This window comes from Phalacrocorax aristotelis, chromosome 5 (genome assembly GCF_949628215.1).
Source record: "Phalacrocorax aristotelis chromosome 5, bGulAri2.1, whole genome shotgun sequence".
Classification (NCBI taxonomy): Eukaryota; Metazoa; Chordata; class Aves; order Suliformes; family Phalacrocoracidae; genus Phalacrocorax; species Phalacrocorax aristotelis.
In genome coordinates this window covers 28,929,884-28,944,532 of record NC_134280.1, presented here as the reverse complement: position 1 = coordinate 28,944,532, position 14,649 = coordinate 28,929,884, and the positions used below count along the sequence as shown (strand labels likewise).

Genomic DNA, 14,649 nt, shown 5'->3' with positions numbered 1-14,649 from the left:
AGCAATGATTGATCAGGAAGGATAACAGAATCTTACTGATACTGATACTGATACGTTGTTAGAGATTCAGCTCCTGGAAAAGCCCTAGAGAAAATACTTTTTCAGTCATATTCCCCATAAAGCAATAAAAAGACAAAGATGGAGAGGGACAGTTTGTAGAACCCCCCTCATGGACTGTCGTACAACTGTAAAATTTTTGTTACAATCCTAAATCATTACATAGCAAACAGAAAAACATAGGTTGAGATTGTGTCTTAGTAGTTTCTTTTGCCCTCAAAACTTTGGTTTCCTAGATGTTATTTGGTTGGTACTCATGCTTCTGCTTGTCTTAAAAGTGGATTTTGTAGAAGAGTTGGCTGAAATATGTGAATTTTTCCCCCTGACGAAATGGACTTTTCCCAAAACTGGGAGTTTCCAAAGAGAGTTTTTACTTTTTGAAATGCTGACCTGTCAGAATGTTTTTGTTTTCTTTTATTTTAATCCTTTCTTGTCGCACAGTCTATAGACTCAGCTCATGTTACTTTTTCATAGGGGTTTTTTTCCATTCTGCCATCCTTTTCCTTATTCCAGCTCCTTTTGATTTGGAGGTATTGAAGAATGGCAGAAAGACACTGAAAAATGTCCCAAAATAATCCTGAACATTATCTGCATACTGCACAAGGGATTAAAAGAAAGGAAGAAGAGATGGGACAACACAAAAAAAGACTTCTCATGAAAATAAAAGGAAACAAACATATCCAAACAGTGTCGTTACCTCACTGCATAGAAACAGATCCAAATTTTTGGTTTTCATTTTTTAAATGATTTTTTTTCCTTAGTCCTTTTCCTGTTTCCCACTAAGATGCTATACAAGGATAAATTGCCCTATACTCTCTCCCCATTGCACTGTGGATTTTATAGAGCTTATTTCTTTCACACAAAATGTATGCATGCATGAAGTTTCTTATGGACACATGTGGCATAACAAAAAATGTTTTATTAAGAATCAAAGTTGCTTTTTCCAGAAAGAAAAGTGATGGAACCTGAGACTTCCAAAATCTTTGTTACAATGAGTATAAATCATTTATCTATCCGGAGTAGAATGTACATATTTTGAGATACCTTGTTCAGACTTTCATAATTTGTCCTTTATCCAGCAGTGTCTCAAGGCAAACCTCAAGTTTCTCCTTTCAGAAACTCTTTATTCCTTGAATTTCCTTCTCAGTCTGTTGAAAGATTCCAGGGGACAGGACTCTCCACAGTTACATAGGATCTTGCATCCAGTGTTTCTCACAGGCAGCAGAGGATAGCTATTTTCACCAATAATTTTCAAAGGCAATAAACATGCCAGGGTGCCCTTCTACATCTCTGCATAGGAAATGGTTATCTAAGCAGGGTACGCACTGTGAAATTGGCAGTCCCCACTTCATTTGATGCTTTACTCATTTCCCCTTTGCTTAATGTCACAGTTAACTATTTGCACCTTCTTTCTGCAATCCTTCTATGTATTTAGCTGTTTGTTGAGGAAAACCCTCTTCTTGACATACCAGCTTATGTCCTCTTCATGCCTGACAGTCCCTATTTGCTCTAGTAAATTTGAAACCAGCCTTCTGTTTGTCAGACAAGCAGGCTATGTATCTTTCACAATAGTGTCCTCTGATTGATATTTGTTTTCTTCAATGAATTACAGAGAGACCCAGAATCAATGCACCGTACTGATTCCAGCAGCAAAATGGTGTCTGGCAACATATCCAGGCTGGATTCCCAATTGGTCATTTATGGTCAGAGTTTTGACAGATTTCACAAGGAGCATGAAGGATTGATCATTTCATTCATACTGAAGGCTTTGAGCAATTTGAGGCAGGTCAAGTAACCCCTGGACCCACTGGGAAGTGGTAAAGGTTTCATGTCAAACCATAGAGGAAGATAATTGCAATGCAGAGTCATGAATACACTGGCTTTAGGGACTGTGTTGTACTTGTGCTGCAAAACGTGAATAGGAGAGACGGTGCCTCCTAGTTTAGGGACTGATCCTGCAGGTTTGAACTGATTTAAAGAACAATTACAGTCTTAAAAGTAATACATTCCTCTGCTAGTAAAAGAATTCAGAATTTAATTAAATAAGAGGAGCCCCAGGGTGTGAATGGCAAAGATTTATCAATAGCACAAATACTAAAAATGCAGAGGCATGTACTGTGTCACAGTGAAGTCTCTGCTGTGCTCTCCCAGGTCTTGCTCCCCTGCTGTCCCACAACTTGGTGCAGGAGAGCATGTGTGCATACTGCACTCTCCTAGTGTGGTGCTAAGAAGTTTGGCAGTGAATTTGAGGGTGAATTGATAGCATCAGGCTAAATTAGCCCTAAGAAAAGGAAATGTGCAATACATCGACAATGCTTCATGGCTGTGCCACATTGGAGGTAGGTTGGTTTTTTTGTTTTGGTTTTTTTTTTTGTCCCCAGTGGAAAGTTTATCATAAAGGAGACTGTAGAAAATAAAAATTCCCTCTGTAGCAGCACTACAGAAATCTACTTTCAAGCAAACTCACTACATTTTCTTCAACTAAAAGCTGACATCTTTAACACATTGTTAGCACTTCATGTACAGGTCAGTGAATAAGGCAGTGTGCCACAACACACAAGGCTAGAGCAAAACACAGCTCAGAACAGTACTAGAGTGGGTGTCTCATGACTGGGCACAAGCCCACCATGAGAGTTCGGAGCGGCAGGGAAAGCTGAGGAAATGCTGATTTCCCATTGCCCAGGTTCAAGTAGCTAGAAACTTCTACTGCCAGAATTTCTGCGCCACAAGCAACTTACACCTGGAATAGGAATGGAGAATTAGTTACATGCAACCCCATACATCTGAATCAGTCCAAATTCTGCTTCTGTTCTGTATCCCAAACTGCTTCTGGCTACTATGCAAGGGCTTAAGGAGTTAGGAAGTTTCTCATTCTCTACAGATTATTTGCCCTTAATGAGTAACACTCAGTAAATCTAACAAATCACTTCCCCAGATATATTTTGGGTACCACGCATCATCTGAAGAATCTAAATGGAACAGTTTCACTTCTCTTCCTCAAGCATAAGATCATTACTTTGCACTGATGTGAAGCAGTTGCATTTCTAGGAACCAGGCCACCATTCCAATTCAAAAGGTTTCCAGAAATTTTGCTTTTCGTTTCCTCTTCCTGCTACATGGCAGCACAAACTCCATTAACAAGCTATTGTAACAGTCTCACCCACCACCCAACAGGAGACACAGCAAGCAGCCCTTTCCCTCCCAGAGAAAGCCTTGTAACAGATACAAGCAGAGGTACAAGTACAACTAGGTTTAATACAACCTCAGATTCTTGTTTTCTTAGCTGCATTCACTGCTGCCATAGGCATGTATTCACTGTTGTACTCATGGGAGTTGGATTCACACTGCTGATTCTGCAAACAGAGAGAAAATGCCACGAATTTAATCTGTGGTCACTAACCTCCGCCACTCCTGCCTTTGTTCTTTGAGTAAGGCAGTTACTCTAACTGTTTTCAGTGGGAATATTAAAGTCAGAATAGACAGGCACTCATGTAGAAAACTTGGAATAAAACAAACTGAAAAAGAAAAAAACACGTTGTCCAAAAGAATAACTAATGTCTATGGTCTCCTTTCTTTCCTGAGCCAACTGGTTCTTTGTTTAAGTGGTTTTGCTCCAGAACAGAGCTGGAATTGCTCCACTGATGATTTGTTTCTCTTTCTTGAAGAAAACAATCAGGTGAATTGCTTACTGAAGTAATTTTGCTGACCTGTGCAGCATTTCTCCTCTTTCCTTTGATTCCCAGCCTTTAAATCAATAAACAATTCTGTCTTAGAAAAATTAAATCTGAGCTGCTGTCATCAATGACTGAATTCCAGTGGTAAATTAACAACTCAGTCTCTTCATCAAAAAACACATCACGTGCTGCATACATGCCTGTCTCACCCTCTAAATCTCATTAAATCAAGTTCCCCATCCATGACCCTTGGAAGGAGGGTTATGCTGAATCTCATAGACTTGCTTACCTTGCTCCTTAAGCAACAGGCCACAACACAGCAGATACAGGAAATCATGGCAAACATGATCAGGCCAATAACTATCCATGACATGAGTCCCAGTGAAATGCAGTCTACCTTATCTGGAGATGGGGAGGCAAAAAAAGTCATTATTGATAATTTTAATTTCTGACCTGCCCCCCCACCCCCTTTCAAATGCTTTTCCCTCTTCTCTTCATATTAATAAAAGAGCAAAAGTGAGGTCTGCAGAAGGATTTTCCTGAGGTGAAAAGCCACCTTGGAAAAGTGTATTCAGGAGGAAACAGAACATTGCTGTTTTCCAAAGGGAGAGGTGAAACTGTTGGTACACAGGGCTGAAAGTGGAGACTAAAAGAAACAAAGCTGGGCTTGAGAACAGGATGGTATTTCAGATCTGCACAAGGCTTATGCTTACTTTCAGCGAGTACCACAGGTGATTTAAAGGGCAGCCTGGTCAAAAGAAGGGTGGATTTTGGCAGTCATGTTTGGATAGGAAGGCAAGCTGAGGGACACAAAATTACCCTTGCCCAGATCTGGGAGAGAATATGATAAGACATGAAACATCTGGCATAGCAATGAGCATCTGGATAACCATACAAATGAAAATGGACAGCTTTTGGAAACACTGCAGACGAAAAAGGATGTCACAGCTTGATTCCGAGAAGCTGTTTTAACTTCAGAGGACGTGAGAGATAATTTGACCCAACCACATAATTTTAGCCTTAGCATTTCAGCTCTGTCTTTGTTTAGTCCTGGTGTTGAGAGACAGGAAAAGATAGCAAGGGAAGGACAACAGGCAGTACCACGTTGTAACTGAACTATATGGAGAACCAAGAACGGGTGTGAGCAAAAACACTACTAGCTCTTTCAGCTTAATATACCAAAGAGCCACTGAGTGAAAGGCAATTCAAAATTAAAGCCTGTGCAGTGAGTCTTCTGAAGTTGGTCCATGCCCTTCTCAGTAAAAGGCCAAAAATTCTCAGCAGTTGTGGATCTATTCTGCTCTAAGAAGGCTCTAAAGCTGAAGGCCTTCTTCAGAGAGGAGAACACCATCTTCTTCTCATCAGTGTGGCATCAGAGTTTCATATACCACTACTAGCACAGATATTTGATGGCTGATTTTTTTTTATTCTACACACATGAAGATAGCTCTCAGAATGGATATTCTTCCCTGGCTAGAAATAGTCTAATATTTGCATTCAGCAGCTTGGAAAATGGACAATGGGAAATAACTGCCGCAGGCAAATGTGGGACTGCAGTACTCCAGAAGATGTAGTCTAGCTAGCTTGGGCGCCACTAACAATATGCAGAGTTCAGCATGGCCTGCAAAACCTGTCCAATATGATGAATAAATACGGAGAGGCCATGCTGAGCAGTCTGCCAACACAGCTCCACTGTTACCAGCCCCTGCTAAATTGTTTTAAGCTGTCTTGGAAACATCTGTGGAAACTCTAGTCACATTTTTCACTGCAGCATCGCTATGCCCAATGTCTACTTATCAGTAAACTGAAGTGAGGGGAGAAGAGAAGTAAACTTACCTTGGATGTACAAATAGGTTTCTTTCAGCCGGCAATCTATATAAGGAGGAGGTAAGAATATCTCCAGGCAGTAGGTATAAACGTCGATATGCTTGCTTTCCAGATTTTTAAGAACGAAAGTGGTGCTGCTATTTGAATACTCTGTCTGACAGTAGGTGACATTGCTCTTGGGGATACCTTTCCTCTCACCCAAATGGAGTGCACAGATCTCCTTCTTTTCATGCCCTTTGAAGAGGGTCATGCTGAACTCACTCACATTTTTGGGGTTAGGGAATGTGAACCTGAAGTTTCCATTTTCAAATTCCACCATCACCTGCGGGTCAGAGACATGAGGCTGATCTGGAGACATGAAAATAATAAGTGCAGTCACTCACATAGCAATGAAAAGAATCCCATAAATGTTAAGAAAATCATTAAACAAAGCAAGTGAACCATGTGATTGAAACTTAAGGCATGTAGGTACTCAGAATAGTCTGGCTGTGGAAAGCAGCCTGTACAATGAGATACTAGTGCATCATTCTGGTCATGTCAGACATCACTGAGAAAATAAATGAGATATGATAAGGCCTGGCCTGTTATCCACTATAAGGCTGGAGAGGTCACTGTTAGCATTGGATCAGTATGCTAATCAATAATGTTTAAAGGCCACCAGGGACCAAACACTATATGGACATTTAATCCCTGCCTTAGACTGACTGTCCTATTCATAGATAAATTAAGGTGGGCCAAAGATGATTACAATTATCTCTGGTTTATGGGTCATAATGTGCACTCTAATGATGTAGCTGAAAACTTAAAATGAGGTGTGAACCCAAAACTCCTACACAAGTGCCTTAACCACAAAATCTATCTTTCCTTTCTCAGATGTTGTGCAACTTTCATTTTGCAAATTTCTTGGAGAAGAAAAAGACAGCAAACTGACCGAGGAACTCCTGCTACCTCACAGTTTGACTTTGTAAAGTCAACGACCAATACTATGGGAAACACCCTCAGACAAAAATGTGTGCTGTAAAAAAATTACATTTTTTTTCTTCAAGGGCAGTATTTTCTGATCTAGCAAGGCATTTAAAACCGTACATCAAATCATGCAAATGTGTCTTACCTATATTTTTGCATGGTCTTGATAAGCAGCTATCAACTCCTGAAAAATACAAAATTGTTTCCTGTTTAAAATTCAAGAAGAGAGGTGCAGGAACAGAGGTTGAGCCATGCAATGTTAAGATGCTGAAGTTATTTTCTAATTTGTGTCATTAGCCTATCTGATCCTGTATGTGCTACACTATAAGATCATATGATGTAAGAAAAGCACAGAATATAAAATAAAAGTAGAAAGAAAATGCATTGAGCAAGAATTAATATCGATCTTACATATAACATTTAGAAATTCTTAAAACACCTCTGCAAAGTAATAGATGTATAGAAGCTGAGATGAAAATAAAATTTACCCTAAAATCCTGAGGAAATCTGCCCCAAATAAAAGAACAGACTTTTGATTTCTCATGAATCCAGAGTCTGCAACGCACCAGCATTATACTTTGTTTCCAGACCAAACTGCTCATTTCGGCCTCTGTTCATTCTGTTTCTCCCACTGCTCAACACTGCATCAAAACATCTTATGGCATATCCAGAATGAATATCTGGAAGATGCTCCAATACATACAGCAAGAAAATATTCAAGCAATGCATACAGTTTTGTCCCTTTTTCAACAGAAACTTTTTCTCTTCATGATTATCAAACTGTATTTGATCTATTGTGCACCAGCAGCCTCCGTTACAGGAAACAGGCACATTTTTAATAATTGTTCTGGATTCATTTTTTAGGCCACTGCTTCCATCACCAGCCACTATGACAATACCGAGAGTGGAATTTCCTAACTGCATTGGTGGCATGTACTGTTTTGAAATGGTTTGTATGTCAGTATCGGCAGCGTAGCACATGCTGATAGTGTATCATTTGGAATTTTTGTTTGTTTTCGGAGTGCTTTAAAACTAGAGGTACAGGCAGGTACACAGACAAGTTGAAAAAAAATGTATCTGCTTTTCCTGTTTTCTGGTAGCCTGAGTAATTCTTCAGAGGCTTCTTGGACTGAAATATACTATACATCAGGATTTTATGGTGCTAAGGAAGCACAGGGCAAATACTTAAAGACTTTGATGCGCTATCCTATTCTTCTTACTGCTACATGGTAGTCTAGATCCACACAGAGTAGGTCCCCAACTGTGCCAGGTATTGCACTGATTACACAGTATAAATAACCTTTTTCCCAAGGCACCTGTTATTTTTGACATCCAGCCTACGTATGCAAGGGAGCAAATGATTATTCTCATTGGGGTACCTTTGTACACTCTCAACTCTTTCTAGACAGAGGCAATCTTTTAGTGCCCATACTTTTTCCTTCTTTGAATTCTTGCTCCCCAATTACCACCATTGGCAAGGACATTGCAGTGAATGATACTAGTTGAAAAGATTTTTAGTGTGACACATAAGCTAGTGGACTTCTGGAAGATGCTTTGCGATGCTCAGTTGGAAAGCAATAGAAACTGTTACCCCTTTTTGATTGATTTACCCTCTTCCTAGTTATCACATTCTTCCTGGTTTACTGTGCACAGTCAGCACCCTTATCTAATTCAGACACAGTTCTAATATCTGTACTTCTCTCAAGACTATTACTTAAGTGTGTGATAACAGACAAGGTATTTGGCATCTTGTAGTGCTGGTGTGAACATAAGACAGACAGAACACACAATTCGCCAACCCACAGTGAAATAGAGCTCTAGATATGCTGAAGGCACAGATACAGAAAGTGCAAGCCCTCATAATAGTATATAGTCTGAAAAGCTGAAAGCAAAGGTCAAATAAAGAAACAGTTCTTGATGACTTGCATGTTGCATGGTGAAAGAAAACAGCTGCTACAATAACAGCATTTGAAATAAATGTCTTTTTAAATGCTCTGTAGTTTGATGGCCTGTAGTTTTGTAACATATACCTTTAAAATTAAGCTGAAGAGCAAATTATTTAGGGACAGGAAGAAAAAAACCAAGTGTATTTATATAGCAGAAGCTAGGGAGCATGGTGAATATGTAAGCTGACCTGATACCTTTGAGAAGCATCCACCTGTAGCTGAGACCTCTACATTTGTCACTGGTCATCTGAGAGGAGAGGCAGATGCTGACTCTGTCAGGGCAGCTACTGCGCAAAGCGGTGCCATGTTCCCCCAATACCCCAGAGCAGTGCAGGGCTACCCTACTCTGAGTGCTAAAGCAACAGCTTTGAATTTAATTTCTCTGTTTGTCTCTGAGAATAGTTCAATATTGTTGTCAGCTAATGAAATTGCCCTTTCATACCGGGTGGTTTAAAATGTTTGTCAGACCCTTGGTTTTAATTGGAAAGGGCAGAGAGAGGTCATTAAGCGTGTAGTTCGTGTGACCTTGTGGCAAGCTGAAAGATCATTTTGTATCCTCCCAGGCCCAGAAGCCTTAACTGACTATTTTCGAGAAAGACTCGGTAATGTGTTTCTCTGAATGAGCATTTTGGTAAATGTGATGTAATTAGCATTCCCCTGAAACAAGTGATCACACAGAAGAGTGTGCTTAGCACAGTATAAAGGGAGCACATATTAAAATTATATTAGCTGTGCCTGAGATTAAAACACAAATTTGTCTACATCAATGACCACAATGGGTGAGATCTGATATGAATTTCCAACTCACTAGCTATTCTCCATCAGCTCCTAATGTGAATGCTCTCACTGCACACTAAAAGGTGGGTTATTCCCCACTCCCTGTGCCTGATTGCTGTTCTCCTGTGCCCATTTGTACCAGTTCATTCCTAGGGTAATCCTATGGACCTGTAACACTCTGTGGTTAATGGTCAGATGCATTTGCGATGTCATTTGCTAAGCAACAGTTAGAATAAATACACATTTATTGGGACTGGAGATAGGAAATTGGGGTTTAAACGTCCAATAATATTTTGAGATTCACTCACTAAACCTCCCTAATACTACCTCAAAAAATATGTGAATAAAAGACTACGTTGTTGGAAATGAATAGAAGAATTATTGGAAATGAATAGAAGAATCTCCCTGGTTGAGTATTAAAAATGTTTAGATTTGGCCTTAAGATACCTTTCTGGTATTTTTCATAAAACAGCTAATTCAATTGTAAATGAGGATTTTGAGATGAGGAAACAAATCTTTCATTCGTTACATAGCAGTGTCACACTGTGGAGTTGCATAGAGTTTTTCCTGGCTCATGTGAAGCAGTGTCAAGACAAATACTGTGGTTCAGATGTGAATCCAAGAGATTAACATGTATACGAAAGTAACATCGTGCTACGTTAAACTATGAAATGTGTGTGCATGTGTGTACATTCTGTGTAAACGTGTATTTACAGACATGTATGTTTCTGTCTCCATTTCATCTCTACTGCAGTGGGAAAGCACTTTGGCAGAGGTTTGGGAATTTCTATGGTAGTGTGCTTGGACATTGAGACCAATGGAAGGTGGATTATTTTCATTTTAATGGGATTGCAATTTTGAGCTTTCTGGTTGCTTTTTGGCAGACCCAATGCTATTTGCAAACATCGCCAATCCATTGGTTTTCTTATGGTCTGTTTTACCTGCCCCAAGTCTCAGAAAACTCATGAGCTGATAAAAAGAACAAGCATAATTTCACTTGGGTGTGTTTGCCTCTGAAGATGAGCAAGGAGAGTGCAAACCCTGCCTTTAAAACAAACGCATTTGGTTTATTCATACTAAGTCGGCAATGAAGCCATACACAGTTTTTTAAGTTGCTATAGCTTTGGCCTTTCAAGGCACCCTGAAAGATGACACTGTCAATTCAGTGCCATTAGTCATCTGCATAAAACTAACATGTTCCTATCTTTCAAGAATCAAAGATTAAGAGAGGAAAGCAGTGCTTCTGGGCAAAGCAAATAGTGGCCAGAATTACTCTGGGAAGCCATCTATAATCTGAACGATTTCTATATGTCGTGACATACAGAAACTTCTATAAAATATACCACTAACATGTCAGCCTTTGTTGATAATATTTCAGACACCCTTCTAAGAAATTACCATTATTTCCTCCTGTATTGACAACAGGAGATCTGTGGGTGAACAGTGATAATGCTTTGCAGATGCTGGCATGCAAAAGCTCATGTGCAATGTTTCATAGCAAGGGCCTCAAGTGCTATGGAATCCTACAGCTCTGTACTCCAAAATCCCATTGCTCATATTCCTCTACAGGCACCAGAGAGGCTCCATGCTCTTACAAATTATTTCTTTATTGCAGTTGGGTTATCAAATCATTATACATATATACACACACATATATCACCTTCTGTGACCTATTTACATTGAAAAAAACCTACCCATAGATCACAAGTAGAGCTTGCTAACTGCTAAGTCAACCCCCCAGCCCCCACCCCCCAAAATCTCACAAGTCACTCTGCTTTTACTCCCAAAAATTCACCACAATGCTTGGCAGCACTCTCTGGAGTGCTAGCTTGTTCTCTAAATAAGAGTATCATGCTAATGCGTCTTACATCAAGCTGATCTTTTACAGCCCTTTTCTTTTTAGCAAGAATGATAATAATTAGTACTTTTTATGCTGAAAGCACTGTAAGGTAAAAAACATGAGAGACACTATTTCTTGATACAGGCATCCTCTTTCTCCTGCCTTCTCTTCTCCCCAGTCCCCTGCCCAAATGCTATCTTCCATATATGAAGGAAGGGAGAAAGAAGGGAGAAATGCCAGTATCAGACAGAATTTGCACCCTTAAAATTGCAGCCTATTTCTTCCCACAAGGAATGGCCTTTTAGATAGCTCCAGCCACAGGTAAGAACATGCTCATCATGTATACCTGCTAAATAGACTAGCTGAGAAATATTTAACAAAATTGATAGGATTTTTTTGTTAGTAGATTTAAGAAGAACTTTTCAAGGAGAAAAAAAGCAGTTCATGCCCCTTTAGAGATACTGATCACAGTCCTCCTTCCCTGTGATTTCACTCATCTTTTCAATCTATCTGAAAACTCGGTATACTATTGCTGTATTTGTTAACCTTCAGAAGGGTATCTGCATTGCCTAAAGAACTGGAAACTGGTTTTTATTTAAATGATAGCTTAAATTCTGTATGAAACCTCAGGAGTACTTAAATTCTACAGGGGGACTTGAAACGTATCCTGTATCACTAGAATTTCAGAAACAAACATATTCAATAGCCCTTGGCATGACCTGCAAAGGAACATTTTTAGATGGTGCTTAGTAACTATGCACACTATACATCAGGTCTTACTTATACAATGCCTCATACAAAATCCTTGGACAGCATACGTATGAAAAAAAGACTCTTAATCGGTGATTCTATGATTCTGTATACTGTCTGTATTTCCACCCCGGCCTGGCAATATGTGGGTTTTAGAGAGATAAATGAGATCTCTGGTATTTTACTTTGCATAGCAGTGATAAAACACTGAATCTTGTAAAACACTCCATCCATGTTTATGGCTGGACTAAGATCAGTGCTGTCACCGTGCCCCTTCTCAAACACAGCATTAAGAATGCTACACTTCCTTTTAAGTCTGCATTTCAAGCCTGCACCAAAACAATCTCATCCACTCTTCCATGCCATGTACATTTTTCATAGTATAAATTTCCCTGCCCAAACAAGAGCAGGTTTAATATCAGTAACTTGGCTTCTCTTTATTAAGCCATTCACCATCATGCTGTTATACGACCTTATGCCCTGCAAGGGAAGCTGTCTGGAGCACTACAGTCTAAACAGCTAGAGGGTAACACTGAGCAGATGAGCTAAAGAATATAAACAATGAACACTTGTACTTTTTAGTTTCAGAGCAAATGCCCTGTGCTGGCTGGAATTCTCTTCCCACCAACTCTAGTGATACTGAAGTTGAGAGCAGTCTTTTTGCCGCTTAATTACCTCTATTCCTCTAGCCCCTCGCTATCATGCCTCATTTACTGTCTCCTGTCCTTGGGTAGGTTATATTCCATAGAGGTATCTATTGCGTGGAGAATAATCGAAAATGCTACTCACCGTACAGGGCTTCAAACTGAAAGCACAGGACACAGAACATTACAGCCACCGACTTCATGCTTGCCTGACGCAGAGGCACCAGCCTTCTGTCTACTGTGAAAATGGGCAAGAATTCATGGGTAGAAAAGGAAGTGGTTTGTGGGTAATGGGGGAAATTATATGATAATCAGAAGTACTTTTTAATTTAACCTTGACTACGTTATAGCTATGTCAGCATTAGTTGTCGCCCACACCTGTGGAGTTTGCTGCTGCTTTTTTTTTTTTTTTTTCCTAGCTCATGGCTTGCTGTCACAGGCAGGAAGATGAAAGATTTTCTAACATCACATCTGATGTTCACTTCTGCAAAGACAGATTCTGGTTAAATCTATCATGATAGGGGCTACAGTCATCTTCAGTATACTTCCTGCAGATGGCCCATGGTCAGCAACTTGTTACTTTAAGAAACTTGCAATACATACACATTTGCAATGGCCCACCTGGTTTCTCCCCACCAGTTTCAGCTTCTCTTATGTAACTAATGGCCTTGCTCTATGTAGAAAACCATTCATTAGTAGAGTAGGAGTCTCCTGTGTGTCCTGGTCCTGGAATTCATTGGAAGAACATATCCAATTGCAGAAGGATCTCCTCAGCCCTTGTGAATTTCTGGAGGCTTATTCTGACATAAGACTTCCACCCTGGAGGTCAGGCTTACTCTGCATGGACATGAGAAATTTCATGTGGCTCTGTGAGAGGAGGAGAAGAGCTGACCCAGTGCTCTACGGCCTTAGGTCAAAAGTTTCTCTCCTTCCCTCTCTCTGCTTTTGTGTAGCACACTCTATTTGGGCCTGCCATCCATCTGTGTTCTGGGAATGTTTTAGGACCCTTTGGGATAACATGTTCTACAATCATTTAGAACTGGCTCTTTATTTATGCCTGTAATACTAATTTTAGCACGGATAACATGCTGGAAAAACAGCTTCTAAATAATGTTCAGTATATTAGATGCAATTAGCATTTCTGATTGCACAAAGAGAAGACACAAAGGACTAACGGTGGTGCCTGACAGACACTCCTAGGGTTGAGTCCTTGTAATGGTCATGTAGTGGTACCAAATAATTTGTGAATAACAGGTGTGGGTTACAGAGTCACTCCTACTTTGTACTGTATGAACAAACCTTCACATGTTGGTTTACTCTTCCCCAAAAAGTTATTTAATCTCTCTCACAACTACTGCTAAAGATTTGTTCACGTGGACACTGGCAGAGAGTTTTATTCTCTTCAAATCTTTGCAAAGCCCTGCAAATCTGCTTTTTGTTAAATTGAAATTGGAGCTAAGCCTGATTCAAGCCAGGATTTGATCTAAATTTTCAGCTCAGGTCTCTTGAGCCAAACCTAAGCAACTCTAACTATAGAAAGTTCCTGCAGTATACTTGTAATTCTGAAGCTCAAGAGTACTATGTGGAGGTTCAAGCAATGATAAAGCTGAAGAAGATACATCTGACTCCTGAGCTTTGCCTATGAAACTATGATCTACTTTGGGATCTACTGAGGTTCCAGGTAGGACCATCTTTCCCATCCCCCGTAACAACTTATGGGAAGTGCTAAAACAACAGAGCAGCCCTCTCCTGAGACAGGACCTTTATTGCCCCCCCAAACAACCCTAATACAAACAGCCAGAAAGGCTTATAGTAAAAAGAGCTGCTGCTGCTACAAAACAAAAGGAGGAATAGAATCATGTGTAAAGTACCCCCACCCACACCTTTGGAAAAGTGTGCTGACAACACACCAAGGACTGAGTCCCTACAAAGCTTACCACTGGCTGGGAAGGCCAATAAAGGTGTAGGGGAATGTACACCTTTGAGCAAAGTTTTAGCTATTTTTTGTGAAAACAAGCTTTAAAACAAATCAGTATTGTTACGGTTCAAAAATGCGTTATCTTTCTTAAAAACTTAAACATGTTGCCAGGAAAGTAATTTTGATAGAGGTTTTTTTTTAACTAATATAGTTATTTTTGAGCAACTTATTCCTTCCCTCCCCTCTCTGT

At 39.9% G+C, this 14,649-nt stretch overlaps 1 protein-coding gene across 1 annotated transcript; it reads right to left on the bottom strand.

Moving 5' to 3' along the window:
- Positions 1 to 957: 957 nt before the first annotated feature.
- On the bottom strand, positions 958 to 12,844 carry ICOS (inducible T cell costimulator). The gene is made up of 6 exons (XM_075092578.1): positions 12,627 to 12,844; positions 6,670 to 6,708; positions 5,568 to 5,906; positions 4,021 to 4,133; positions 3,320 to 3,410; positions 958 to 2,797 (listed from the first exon to the last, which is right to left on the bottom strand). The coding sequence occupies exons 1-5, from the start codon at positions 12,682 to 12,684 to the stop codon at positions 3,321 to 3,323; spliced, it is 639 nt and encodes a 212-aa protein (XP_074948679.1). The 5' UTR covers positions 12,685 to 12,844; the 3' UTR covers positions 958 to 2,797; position 3,320.
- Positions 12,845 to 14,649: the final 1,805 nt, after the last annotated feature.

What these genes read in the sequence shown, in the direction of transcription:
- ICOS (XM_075092578.1), bottom strand. Translation starts at nt 12,684, where the DNA reads ATGAAGTCGGTGGCTGTAATGTTCTGTGTCCTGTGCTTTCAGTTTGAA. An exon ending in TCAGTTTGAAGCCCTGTACG is followed by an intron (nt 6,709 to 12,626) that starts GTGAGTAGCATT and finishes TGTATTTTTCAG; the next exon opens with GAGTTGATAGCTGCTTATCA. An exon ending in CCTGTTGCTTAAGGAGCAAG is followed by an intron (nt 3,411 to 4,020) that starts GTAAGCAAGTCT and finishes CTCTGTTTGCAG; the next exon opens with AATCAGCAGTGTGAATCCAA.